This window comes from Diaporthe citri, assembly GCF_014595645.1.
Source record: "Diaporthe citri strain NFHF-8-4 chromosome Unknown scaffold_1, whole genome shotgun sequence".
Classification (NCBI taxonomy): domain Eukaryota; kingdom Fungi; phylum Ascomycota; class Sordariomycetes; order Diaporthales; family Diaporthaceae; genus Diaporthe; species Diaporthe citri.
Window position 1 is genome coordinate 9,295,001 of NW_025064846.1, and position 13,359 is coordinate 9,308,359.

Consider the following 13,359-nt stretch of genomic DNA (forward strand, 5'->3'; position numbering starts at 1 on the left):
GTATCTTGTATCTGGATATAAATTCACAACTCTGCTTTTAATTATTTAAAGGATAATCCTTTTCTTTAAAAGGACTTTAATATTTAAGTATAAACTTCCTTTATAAAGTATATTAATGCCTTAAGTATAATCCTTAAACCTTTTATTATTTTAAGGGAAGGAGTATATAATAATAATGATTTTTAATTACCCTTAAAGATTACTTTAATTAGCAATTTATAGCTATTAAAAAAAGGTAAATAAAGGAAAGAATAGCCATTAAATAATTAAGAAAAGTCTTTATTTTTAGCATTATCCTTAACAACCCTTTTAAATAACGTTTATTTATAATTAATAAATATTATATATATATAACTATTAACTTTATATAAAAATATTAATTAAATTACATATATATAATCTTTTTACTTATATATATATTATATATATTTTAACCTCTTAATATAATAATCTTTTTACTTTTAAAAAATACCTTTAAAAAGCATTTTTATTAACTTAGGCAATATAATTTATTAATAATTATAATAAAAAAAGGTTTCTTTATTATTATTATAAGATATAAAAGAAAGCATTTATAAAATTAAATATTTAATTAAAATAAAGAGTAATAAGTTTTTAATTAATATTTAAATATAAAGTATTTAAAAGTTATTATATTTTTAAGAATTATTAAATTTAATATAAATTATTAAAATTTAATAATATAAAAAGCTTTATTAAGTAATTTTTTATATTAAAAGTTTTTTTTTAATAAGTAAAGCTTATTTTTAAAACTTTTAAATAATTATAAAAGATATATTAATTAATTACTTATTAGCATTATAATAAATATTTAAACCTTATATTATAAATATTTTTTTAAAAGCTTTTTAAAGTATATAATAAAAAAGAAACTTAATTAATAATAACTTTATAAAAAAATTAATAGCTTAAAGCTTAAATTAAAGTTAATTAAAGAATTATAAAGAAAAAAGTTTAAATTAATTTAAATATAGCTTTTATTAATATTAAGGTTATTTATAAGGCTTAAATAAAGATAAGAAGGGTATTAAAAGAAAGCAATGCCTTTAGAGAATTAGAAATATTAATAAAAGAGGGATTGTGCATCGTGGTAGCGGGCAATTAATGTTGAAGAGAAGGCGTGTGTAGGTGCTGAGGGCGGCCGGGAAGGGGGGGCGGCCGGGATCGGGGCCGGGGACGTTAACTTGTGTGAAGATGCTGAGCTCACAATCATTTCGCGAAGGGTCGAACAGCGGCAAGAACTGATGCTGCGGCACCAGCTTGGCAATTCACCTCCACGGCTGGTTTCAGAGCTAAATTGTCGACTTTGGTTCGCTGGTGGAGAACACGCCTCAGGAATATGAAGATCGAATTGTGATTCGCACTCGTGCTTCACCGAATTCTACTCGTCTATTCCTGTTGGTCTCTCCGTAGCGATTAGGATTCACTACCTGGGCATTCTTAGGGTTAAATTCCCATATTCAGACTAGATTTTCTCAGGCGTTGACCTGTAATCTCTGAGGCGGAAGGTGAGTGCGAGCAAGCATTGTGTTGAATCACGATTTCTTGAGTTAGGATCGACCCTAAACAAGATCGTAGGCGGGCAACAATACCCGAAGTCCATAGAACAAAACTCCCAACAGCATGTTCTCTCTACGGCCAGAGTCTAAGCAGCTAACCAACCTCTTAATATTGGAAACACTGACTTGACAGTGGTCACAAGAACAAGACAATGAGCCGAGACACGTATAGTATCTGGAGCTTCTGTAGATCCCGTATGTGATATTATCACCTAGGACGTAAAGGATGAAAAAGATGTCCGTAATTTATGCGCTCGTGGGTACCGTACGAGCTGCAGGGTGAGCATTTGGTCGATGGAGCCCAGACGTTGTTCTAAGCTGCGCAACATGGGGGTAAGAAGCTTGGAACCGGGGAGACTTGCAACGATCATAACCTACAGGATCAGATATAGTGGACCTCTAGGCAACCTTGCTTCCGCTGCTCCGCGGAACCGCTAAACTTGTCTGGGTGAAGATGTGAAGATGGTATGAAGGAGCCGTCCCTAGGCATGTTTACTCCACCTTGCGTCAACCTTATTGACAGCTCAAAAAGCAACTTTGTTCATCTTGGCTTGACCACTGTGTGGCACAGTTGACAGTCTGATAAACTGTCCTCGTCTGCGTTCGTGTTCTCTTATTTATCCCCCCCCCCCCGGCCGAAAAAAAAATTGGCGCATTCCTGAAAAGCAGCTCAAGCTGGAGGTTGTCTGGTCCATGCCATCGTACTGGCAACATTTGTAACGCAATGCAAACTTGTGTACCTCAGTAGTACCGTGGTGATAGATCGCACACCTTCCCGGTCGCTCTCTGTTTCGAGTCAACTTGATTTTTGGTAGTCACGGAATCGAAACATTGTTGCAGGTCGCCGAGTGCTCGAAGATCCACAAATGTTGCCACCATATCAGACCCCGGCATGGGTTGCCCATTACTGGAAAAGGAGGGTAGTGTGGGAGAAAGCGGTACGGCCTCAGCCAACGAAACAAGCCACCTAGAGAAATGATTTAATGCACGTCTTCAAAGGACACCGCCATAGTATTTGTCACATTTACATACCTAGGTATCTCCCCCCCCCCACGCAAACCAGGATAGTTGTAGTTCTCCTCCGCAGAGCTCATCCGCATGTGTGACATGCAGATCTTCACGGATATTATTCCCGGATGAGAAGGTCGTAAGCCAGAACACCTAGGTACGGAACAAGCGACCCGCTCAAACCTTGGCATTAACTATGCTGCCCTCTCTCCTGATGCGTTTTGAGAAGAATCCTATCAGTTCCACCGTTCACATGGCTTCTCAGCTAGACTGGCTGGCCATGAATGGAATACTGGGTCTGATGCGGAAGACCAAGCTTTCCGGCTGGCGCACAATTTTCCTCGCTTGCCAATGCGTGCGTCTCGGTCGAGTGAATTCATTCCCGCTTGACTCCCTCTGCCCTCTGATATGCTTAAATCTTCGTCTTGCTACTTTGCTCATAGTTTGGCGGATGTTGCTTGATATATCGTCTTGTTTGCCTCGCCCACAATGGAATCCAACGACAAACATGAACTTAGCACAATCAAAGTGCACGACCGAAACTCGCCGGCAGCCATCGACAGCCCCAAAGATGGGTCCTCAGTTCTCGTCGCGCAGACGCGCACGAGGCGTCTCTTCTCCCTGCCTCAGCTTTTCTCGTTCTCATTGGTGTATATGGCAACATGGTATTGCGTGGCGATGTAAGGACGCCCAGCAGACCGACTGGAGAAAGCACCGGAGCTAAATACCTGTTCCCAATTTCAGGAACATGTATTTCGCTCTCGCCAACGGCGGCCCGGCAGCATGGTTCTGGAGCTACCTCGTAGTGGCCGCTGGAGCGCTCTCCCAGGCGGCCACGTTCGGGGAGCTGGCATCTATCCAGCCCGTTACGGGTGCCCAGTACTACTGAACCTGGACCTTCTCGCCGCCGAGATGCAGGAGGTTCCACACTTGGATTCAAGGCTGGTTCACCTGGACTGGATACGTTGCTCTGCTCACGAGCTGCTTGAACGGGAATACCGTCGTGCTCGAGGGCATAGTCCAAGTTGGCAACCCCGACTATAGCCCCGGCGGCTGGCATACTACTCTCATTATGTTTGCTACGGTGGCCTTCTGTGCGGGAGTGAACCTGTTTGCATTCTGGCTGGTTCCATGGTTTGAGGTCAGTGTTCAAATGTTCTCGTCTGTTGGTGTCCAAACATTAATAAGACGAGGAAAAGGTCGTATTGATGTCTTGCTAATTATATATACGACTAGCTCCTCAGCGGCGTTTTGAATATTTGCCTGGTGCTCATCTATCTCGTTGTTCTCTGGGTTATGTCTCCAAGGAACAGCCCCAACATCTTCCTAGTCAGCAGCATAGCATCGGGATGGGATAACTACTTTATTGCGGCGAATCTAGGAGCATTATCAAGTGTCTTTCTCTTCTGTGGTAGGTCAGGACCATTTTCCAATATGCGAAGGGGGCAATTAGCTAATCCTGTCAGCTTTTGAGAGTGTTGTTCACATGGGAGAGGAAACGCGAGATGCCAAGCGTGCCGTACCAAGAGCTGTGTTTTGGTCCGTCGCAACTAATATTGCGCTTGGCCTGGTGATGATAATTACTTTTGGTGTAAGTTATTACCCGTCTCTGTACCTCCAAAGCTTTTCCAATACCTCAAAGCCAGAACGAGCGGTGCTTTTCATCTCGTAACGCAATGGCTTGTCTGCTGTGGTCCTGTAGCGCAAGACTTGTCAAGACATGTGACTAAATAATGGTGTTACAGATATGCATGCCCTCTACCGACATCCTCCTTGATTCTTCGAGCCCAATTGTGACCATTCTTCTGAACACCACCGGATCCACAAGAGCCACCACGGCTATGACCTTCGGGATAGTCATTCTTGGTATCTCTGGAAATATGGGCGTACTTTCGTCTGTATCACGTCTAACTTGGGCATGGGCGCGGGACGGCGGTGAGTCTGGGAGCCCTGTGTCATGTACACCTTCTACATTCATGCAGGAATGCTGGCAGACCTGACGCAGGACTGCCACAATACTTTGGACATGTAGATGCCAAGCACCGCGTCCCCTCCCGCGCCGTCGTGCTCGTGTCGATCGTCGTCCTTCTGCTGTCCCTGCTCAACATAGGAGGCAGTTCCTACATCGCTCTGAGTGCTATCGTGTCTTTGTCATCCACGGCAATCTACCTGAGTTACACAATCATTCTTGCAGTTGTGCTTCATGCTCGTCTCAACGACAGGATTCAATTCAGAGTCTGGAATTTTGGCAGGGCAGGGACATTTCTCAATATCTTCGCCCTCGCATACACTGTCTATGCAATCATCTGGTTGCCTTTTCCGAATTATTTGCCTGTTACGGCGGCCAATATGAACTATTCCGGACCAGTCTTTGGTGTAGTCCTGATTGGCGCCGTGACGCTCTGGTTTGTCAGGGGCAGATCAGAGTGGGACGGTCCGAACAAAGCTGTGATTGACTACGTCCTGAAAGATGAGTCGTGAATAGTTGGAAGACAATTGAAGGGTCGAGTTCTCAATCCACGTCGTTATATCAGAGATCTTTCACGTGATTAATATGCTAAAAATAATATCCAGGTTCTCCAGAAGCCCGACATCTTTTTACGCAGATGTTCTGAGTCACGCTTTAGATTATGGACTACTGGCTAATTCGCGGTTCAGGTTTGGAGACATATTACTAGTTGGGCTCGCCGAGTTGATAGGGCAGGGACATTTGGCCAATTCAGCACACTGCATGTGGAGACGGGGATTTCTTTGGAGGTCTGTTCAATTGTTGGGCCTCCTTACAACATGAAGCATGCTCTCTCTTCTGGACTGTCTTCCAAATACAAGGAGAAGCTAAAGCCGCATAACGGACTTCACATGCTTATTGCTTCTTAGTTCTCGAAGCACAGGTTTCCATCCCTGTTCATGATCCTCTCCGCGAGGTTGATGTCCCGGTCCTCGTACTCGCCGTCGATGGTACGGAGTCTGGCACGCAAGATGGGCTGGTTGTCGCCCTCGATGTGGAAGCGGACATCCTCGGCGGTCTCGAGGAAGTCTGAGGGGGTATGTCAGCATATATGTCCTGCGGTGGAGGTTGAGCAACCTAGTAGTGTCAAGGGATGTTCTTACTCTCGCCTCCCCAGAAGAAGTGGCCTGTCTCCCGTTAGCCTTGTATTCAAGCACAATGTGATAAGAGTAAGTGTTATGCTAACCGTTCTCGTTTCCGATGCAGGAGTTCAGGTTGATCTCAGCATCGACGTACTCGCCGTCCTCACGGGCAACACGGCATCGGAGGATGTGACCATCGTCGATGCGGACGCTGGGGATCTCGCAGGTGTGGTGGAAGTTAGACATGATGAATTTTGTGAGGAGATGATATGATTTGACTTGAAGAGAAGAGTCGTTTACTGAGATGATGTTTCAGACTTGGAACTCATGGCCTCCGGGGGGGAAGTCGTCTTCTTTATATGCTGTTTCTGCCCTGTTGTCACGTATCAACTTCTCACCGACTTCCGGATCGCATGGCCGTCCCCGCGCAGAACCACTGAGATTCAGGGGGACTCGTCTGGCGAGAGGGGAGACCTTGACGTCAATACGTGGGCGGTGACCTGTGTTCCCCACCGAATAAGCTGCGGCTCAGCCGCCTCATCATGGGGCGCCAAGGGCTGGTGATGCTCTGTGGGGACGATTGAGTGGTTTCGAGAACGGTCTCTGTTAGTCAACATGTGGACCACAGGCAAACACGTTGCGGTGCATTTCACTCAGGAGTGGGTCAAGGGTCCCTATCTGCAGGGAGCCGTGCCAAGTGTGTATAGTAAGGTGGCTGTGTACTCGCTTGCTGAAGCTGCGAGACCGCAACGGCCTACGAGCAAGTCGCCGTTCTGCAGGCCAAGGGTGCCACGACGGCCAAGCGGTGCAATGCTCAATGTTTACCCAGAAGCTGACACGCCTATGTTCGTTGTCAAAAGGGTCTCTGACGGCTGGAGAGAGGTTCAGGTGGTGACGATGGAGAGAGGCCGCCCGTGTAAAAGGCTCGTGCATCTGACCCAAGCCAGATCTTCGCATCAAGATCAAGTCATTCGGCGGAGATTCCCTTGCGCTAACGATATAATGCCGTTCAAGTAGTCATTGACCGTATGATGTCTGTCAATTCTCGAAACAGTTGGTCTTGTCTGAGCCGTCTGCCACGAATCAGTGGGTCCCGAGTCAAGCCACATTCGAGAGGCGTGCCGTGATCCGTGATCAATGTTTGCTACTCGTTACATGACACGGGCGTTTCAATGTCAAGTACCTGCACCCCAAAGTATACGGCTTGGTGAACCACCCTCAATACCTAAAAAAGACGACCCCGGCTCTCTCAAGCTCACAATTCTTCTTGGACGTCTCGCGAATAGCATCGGGCACGTTGAGCACCGTGCCAAGCATCGACCGCAGGGCGGCCTCCACGATGTCTCGCCATTCTGCATTTTCCCTGGCCGTCTTCTCATCTATGATCGTCTCGATGAAGCTCAGGAGCTCCTTGACATGCGTTGCAACGTCGTACTTCGTCTTCTTCTCGAACATTCGTGCGATTGTCCACGGGCTCCAAGCCAGTATGGGCGACTGGTCTCTAACCGGAAGCACGATGGCTGGGACATGTGTAAACAAATGGAACGTTATTTTTGCTTCGTTGGGGATCCTGCAGTGCGACCACGCCGACTGCGAGGTGATATACCGGTATGGCGAAATTCCTGTTATAAAAATGGCGACTCGCCGGAACTTCGGGTAGGCAGGCGCTGTCGGCTTGAAACTCTGGTCCTCCCAAGGACAACCAAGGGGCGCCAGGATTGGCGTATCAGCGTCGGTGAACGAGCTCAGCAACACAGGTGCGATTCTCGCATCCGCCGCCAATCGCGGCCGTAGAAGCTGTGCCATGGCAAAATCCTTGCTTCTTGGTATCTCGGGCTCCCTCCCACTGGCGTACAGGTATGGACAGAACCAGCCCTTGGCGCAGCCCATCCAGTCACTTGTACTCCTCACTCCTTGGAACACAAGCTCGGCGCCCTCGCCAATAAGTTTATGCCTGATTTTCAATGTGATGCTGTTCACGCCGATCTTGCGTACGACTTGATGAGCCTTGCCGTATTTACCCGTGATTTTGGCTAGGCCCTCGTCTACCCCTTGCTCGGCGGTCGTCTCGACGGCCTTTTCCATGACGGTGACAGCAGAGACTCCGAGGGCGTCGAGTCCGAAGTGCGAAACACCAGCGAGAGCAAGGTCACGTTTGCGGACGTTTGGGAGGGTGAAAGGCGTGTTGTCGCCCCATGGGGAGAGGTAAAATGGGAGTCTGGCTGTTGACTCCATCGACTGCCAGGAGGCGCGGCCAATCCTGGCAATCATCATATTCCCAAAGAATCGAGTGACACTGCCACTCGTCTTCTCGTCATGGTTGAGGTGGTCCTGGTTAAGCTCGGGAGATGCCAGCTGGTTGGATGAGACGCCCTCGAGGCTCATATTTCCCATCGGCTCCGAGGGTTGCTGAAGCGGTGTCCTGGGATTGGACGTCGCTTTGCTGGCGGCCTGGCGGTGCTGATGATTGCCGCTGAAGTGTATCGGGGACCCCGAGCTGAGATGTAGAGCTGGACGAAGACATTGTGCCTGCTTTTGACGAGAGTCCTTGGGATGTTTGGTAATGAGGCGCGTCTGGCCGAGCAGTGTTTTTTGAAGCCATTGCAAAGTCTTGGAAAGTTGACGCCGATTTCGGGGATAAGCCAGAGCGTTCCCTTGCCTGAAAGCTTGGGTGAAACAGCGAGTCTGTTGGTTGGCGACTGACGAATGCGTGAGTAAGGAGAAAAGGACAGTGTTGAGCTGAAGAAACGGGGACGACGATCGCGGTCGCGACATCTTATGTCACCAGTGGCAGGGACCGGGGACAAGCGACGATCGTCTCGATGACAAGTCGTGACAGCATCTCTGTGTCAAGCAATCAATTGTCTTGATTTGTTCTAAAAATGGCTACGAGAACTACTGCTTCGAAATGAGGTAAAGGCAAGATGCATTTCTACCACGTCAAGAGGCCAGGACAAGTCGACGTTTGAGATGAGTCTAAGAGTTCCTATGTTCCTTGCTTGGGAGACACCAGCCAGGTGGTAGGGCTGAGAGCCAAGCTTTACGGGAGTCGGGAGGCCTAGGCTGCCTTCCATCCAGGTAGGCAGACCCCTGGGATCTCCAAGCTCATGCTGCCAAGACCGCCCCTCTCCGCCAATAACGCCGCCACCGATTACTCTGAAATTTTTCTGACCCCGCCCCCACCACCACTGACGAAGTGTTGCACCCAAAAGCTTCATCCAACACGGGCACGTCGACCAGCTTCCGGACGAGACGACACCGCCCTGCGGCCCCGAAACACAATGGCAAACGAACTCACGGCAGCCCCGGTGCTCTCCACCCCAGAAGACCATCTGTTCGAGTACCAAGAACCAGTAGCCGACCCCAAGGGCCCGAGGTCCGACGACGAGCTTCGAGAAACATACGAGGTCGCGCGAGTTGCTCGAGAAGTACGGCACGGGGCCCACAGGCGAATCGCCCTTCAGTTCCCTGACCATATGCTCGGCGACGCCCCGAAAGTCGTGACACTGTTGCAAGAGGAGCTGGACCGTATACCACAAACCGAAGACAGGGAGGGCGAGAAGGAAAGCGCAGGGGACAGGAAACAACAGCAGGACAAGATATACATCTTAGCAGACACTTCTTACAGCTCCTGCTGCGTCGACGAGATAGCCGCCGAACACATCGATGCACACGTCGTCGTCCACTTTGGCCGCTCTTGTCTTTCTCCAACATCAAGACTGCCAGTCATCTACGTCTTCACCAAGCATGCCCTCAACCTTGATGACGCCTTGCAAACTTTCGAGTCCGAGTTCCCAGAAAAAGAATCGAAAATCGTTCTTATGGCAGACGTGACGTACCAGGACCACGTTCCCGAATTATATCGGCGTGCCCGGGAACGAGGGTACAAGGAGCTGCTATCTACCAGGATACAACATGATCCCCTAGGAAGCATACCAAACCGAATCATCGTAGATCCTGACGACAAACAAGTCGTCGTTGACGAGAAAGATGGCATCGACCTGAAGCAATATTCCATATTCCACGTCTCATCACCGCCAACCGCCCTGCTGTTGGCCCTCTCCTCCCGCGTATCCTCCCTCCACATCTTTGCAACACCGGACTCTCCATCCTCATATTACTCTCCAGCCCGGACGACCCGCGCCCTGCTCGGCCGCCGCTACGCAAAGCTGCTCAACCTCACTACAGCCGGCATAATAGGCATCTTGGTCAACACATTATCCGTGGCCAACTACCTTTCGTCCATCGACGCGATACGGAAACAGATCGCCGCCGCGGGAAAGAAGAGCTACACCGTCGTGGTGGGTAAGCTCAACTCGGCCAAGCTGGCTAATTTCGCCGAGATGGATGGCTGGGTGGTCGTCGGCTGCTGGGAGAGCAGTCTCGTCGAGGAGGACGCGGGCTTCTACAGGCCTGTCCTTACACCTTTTGAGCTGGAAGTTGCGCTCAAGCCGGACGAGGAGAGGGTCTGGGGACTGAGCTGGTGGGGCGGCATTGAAAGTGTTAAGGCTGTCGAAGACAAGCCTGAGGGCACTGGACCGGACAAGGCGGATGACAATGTCACCGGAGACAGTGGGGTAGAGGTGGACGCGGACGACGATGAGGACGACGTACCGGTGTTCGATCTTCGAACGGGAAAGCTAGTGTCGAATGCTCGGCCTATGCGCGTGGCGGCTCGCGCGGCTCGCGCGGCCAAGGGAAACGTGGAAAAGGAAAACACGGAAAAGGATCCAGCGACCGCCAAGCAATCAGATGCGCTGGCTGTGCGGGCAAAGTCGGAACTGGCAACTATCAACGGCGTATTCAGCCCTGGCGCGGAATACCTCCGATCGCAGAGGACATGGCAAGGACTAGGAGCCGATTTCGAAGAAGAGAAAAGCGCTCCTATCGAGCAAGGAAGGAGTGGCGTCGCGAGAGGGTACACAGTTGGTCAGGACGACGAGAGAAGATGACGAACGAGACTCGTGTACAAGCACATCTCTCATCGGCATCGAACATACAACGGCAGAATTGGAGTGGAACAGCACTAGTCATCTCTTTGAATATGGATACCCAGAAGCTAGCAACCTTGGAACAACACTTCGACTGCTTCAACATCGAGAAGCGGTCGTAAATCCCTTGTTCATTCTCCGTCCACACCTCTACCTCTGAATCTCTGTCTGCTCGGCAATGGGGTGTGGCTTGTCATCCGCTCGCGACGAGCCTGTGCCATCTAGGGAAGGAGCCTTGTGGTCGGTGACGCCGAAAAGCTCGTCCATGGCCTCCAGAGACAGACCCTTGGTCTCGGGCACAAGGAACCAGACGAAGAAGAACATGGAGAAGCAGAAGCTTCCGAAGATCAAATACGTGCTGTTTTCGCGAATTAGTCAGAGACGGCCTCTTGCAGTAAAGGAGCTAGGACGGGGGCGGCAACTCACCCATAGCCGTGCTCACCGACAGTCACGAGCATGGTTGGCACAGCCCGGGCGACGACGAAGTTGAAGAGCCACTGGGTCGCCGCGGCGTACGAGACGTTCATGGATCGGAGACGGGCAGTTGGGATCTCGGATGCGTAGATCCAGCATGCTGGGCCCCAGCCGAACTGGAAGAACCTGTGGTACGGTGATTAGCATATGCTCCATTATCACATTTCGTTCAAACGGGCCGGTGGGGAACGGCTACTTACATGGCAAAGACGAAGATGCAGACCAAGGCGACGTAGCCAGCGGGGGGCACGGCCTCGCCTGCTACGGGTGGTGAGATCCGGACGTACAGACCGATGTAAAACATGCATACACCCTGGGCGACGGAGCTCATCAGCAGCGACCGCCTGCGCCCGAACGAGTCGGCCAGGAACAGCAGGAAGGCGACGCAGCTCAGGACCTTGACAATGCCGTAGATGCCGGTGCTGAAGAGACTGGTCGAGGTGCCGGTGATTCCCAGGTTCTTGAAGATGGTCGGGGCGTACGTGTTGATGGCGTTGGTGCCCGTCATCTGCTGGCAGATCATGAGGCCGATGCTGATGAGGGCGCGGTTGCGGTTGCCCTTGATGGTCCACATCTCCTTGTGCAGGTTCGCGGCGGTGGCGTCCCCGATGAGCCGGCGCTCCTTCTCGAGCTGGTCGACGATCTCGGAAAACTCCTCCTCGAGGTAGGGGTGCGTGGGGGAGAGGTTGCGGAGGCGGGCCAGCACGTGCTTGCTCTCCTCCCAGCGGTCCTGGCGGGCCAGCCAACGGGGCGACTCGTTGCAGAGCAGCATGCAGAAGCACAGCAGCAGGGCGGGGAGCGCCTGGATCGCGAGCGGGAAGATGTACATGACCTTTCCGGTCATGTGGATGTTGACCGAGTAGTTGATCCAGAAGGCGAGCATACCACCCGTCACGATGAAGAGCTGGTACATGCCCGTCAACAGGCCCCTGATGGCACGCGGTGCGTTCTCGCTCACATACAGCGGGTTGATGGCCGAGGCGGCACCGACTCCGAGGCCGGCGATGAACCGACCGATGTACATGGCGGCCAGGTGGCCGCTCGCAGCAGCTTGCATGACGACACCGAGGAGGACGATGAAAGACAAGGCGATGAGGCACCATTTGCGACCGTACTTGTCAGTCAATGGACTGGCGGCGAGGGCACCGACGAAACAGCCGGCTTGCAGGGTGGAGACGATGTTCGCGGACAGGTTGGCTGAGGCTGCACTCTTGGGGTCACCGAGCTTGTAGTCCTTGATGAAAGGGTCCATCACGATGACACCGCCAATCACGGACGAGTCCCAACCGAAGGACATGGCGCCGAAGCAGGCTGAGAAGGCCAGGAGGTATACGCGCCATCCGTAAATCTCCGGCGGGTCATGGGCCATGGCCTCATTTTTGACGATCTTTTGCAGTATCTTGACTCCGATAGACATTTTGGCGGCGGTGGGCGGCTGGCTGCCGCTGGTCCGTAGAAGAGGAGGTTGTGTCTGTATGGCCGGGTTGAGGGGTTGAATACACGTCTTCTACCGGCACAATATCTGAGCAAAGAAGATTCGGATGATGACCCGATCTCTCTCGCAGCGACAGGCGCGAGAAGAAAAAGAGACTGTAATGACAGAAAATCGGATCTCGAGGGGTGTGGTCAAAAAATGAGGAGCATGCAGCCGGAGAAGCGTGGTCTCATATAGGCACGCATACGAGAGTGGACATGCCTAACTCGCTTCGGTGAATAAGGTATCTAGCCTGCACTAGATCCCACCCCAGGACCTGGCCACCCCACGATGCAGCCGGGTGAATTGGGTTGCCCAGTACTTGGGTGCTAAGGTGGTTCCGGGGCGCGGCCCAGCCAGCCTTCCCCACACGCCCCAGCACGCGGCCATCCGAGACCGTTGGGGGGCGGCAGAGGCTTCATCCTACACGCTCACCTGCAAAAGCTTGTCCTCGTTTCCAAGACGGCTGGCTGATTTCCCACCAAGGAGGTTGAATGCTACCCCAGCTGAGATCCCTAGATCGGGGCAAGTGTCAAGCCACCTTGGCGTTGTTGGACAAGGCGCAGAGGAAGCTAGATGTTTGGGCCAGAGCCACGCGGTCTCTGAAGGACGAGGAGGATCGGGGAGGCACAAAGATCCCTAGGGCGCCTTCGTACGAGCCAGATCCAACTAGGACCACGCGTACCCCGACTGAGCGCGCTTCTGTGATCAGATGGCATGATGTCCCGGGGTCGTGGTGATC

At 51.0% G+C, this 13,359-nt stretch overlaps 5 protein-coding genes across 5 annotated transcripts; 3 read left to right on the top strand and 2 right to left on the bottom strand.

Moving 5' to 3' along the window:
• Positions 1 to 3,077: 3,077 nt before the first annotated feature.
• INS49_002411 (uncharacterized protein) lies at positions 3,078 to 3,477 on the top strand (the record flags this gene model as incomplete). Its single annotated transcript, XM_043163224.1, has 2 exons — positions 3,078 to 3,268; positions 3,333 to 3,477. The coding sequence occupies 2 exons, from the start codon at positions 3,078 to 3,080 to the stop codon at positions 3,475 to 3,477; spliced, it is 336 nt and encodes a 111-aa protein (XP_043031730.1).
• Positions 3,478 to 4,321: 844 nt separating this feature from the next.
• INS49_002412 (uncharacterized protein) lies at positions 4,322 to 5,069 on the top strand (the record flags this gene model as incomplete). Its single annotated transcript, XM_043163225.1, has 2 exons — positions 4,322 to 4,523; positions 4,594 to 5,069. 2 exons carry the CDS (start codon positions 4,322 to 4,324, stop codon positions 5,067 to 5,069), a joined length of 678 nt encoding a protein of 225 aa, XP_043031731.1.
• Positions 5,070 to 5,461: 392 nt separating this feature from the next.
• Positions 5,462 to 8,072, bottom strand: INS49_002413 (uncharacterized protein; the record flags this gene model as incomplete). The annotated part of the gene is made up of 4 exons (XM_043163226.1): positions 5,462 to 5,625; positions 5,700 to 5,723; positions 5,783 to 5,977; positions 6,938 to 8,072. 4 exons carry the CDS (start codon positions 8,070 to 8,072, stop codon positions 5,462 to 5,464), a joined length of 1,518 nt encoding a protein of 505 aa, XP_043031732.1.
• Positions 8,073 to 8,959: 887 nt separating this feature from the next.
• On the top strand, positions 8,960 to 10,630 carry INS49_002414 (uncharacterized protein; the record flags this gene model as incomplete). The annotated part of the gene is made up of 1 exon (XM_043163227.1): positions 8,960 to 10,630. One exon carries the CDS (start codon positions 8,960 to 8,962, stop codon positions 10,628 to 10,630), a length of 1,671 nt encoding a protein of 556 aa, XP_043031733.1.
• A 189-nt stretch (positions 10,631 to 10,819) lies between these two features.
• On the bottom strand, positions 10,820 to 12,560 carry INS49_002415 (uncharacterized protein; the record flags this gene model as incomplete). The annotated part of the gene is made up of 3 exons (XM_043163228.1): positions 10,820 to 11,027; positions 11,096 to 11,269; positions 11,344 to 12,560. 3 exons carry the CDS (start codon positions 12,558 to 12,560, stop codon positions 10,820 to 10,822), a joined length of 1,599 nt encoding a protein of 532 aa, XP_043031734.1.
• Between the last annotated feature and the right edge of the window lie 799 nt (positions 12,561 to 13,359).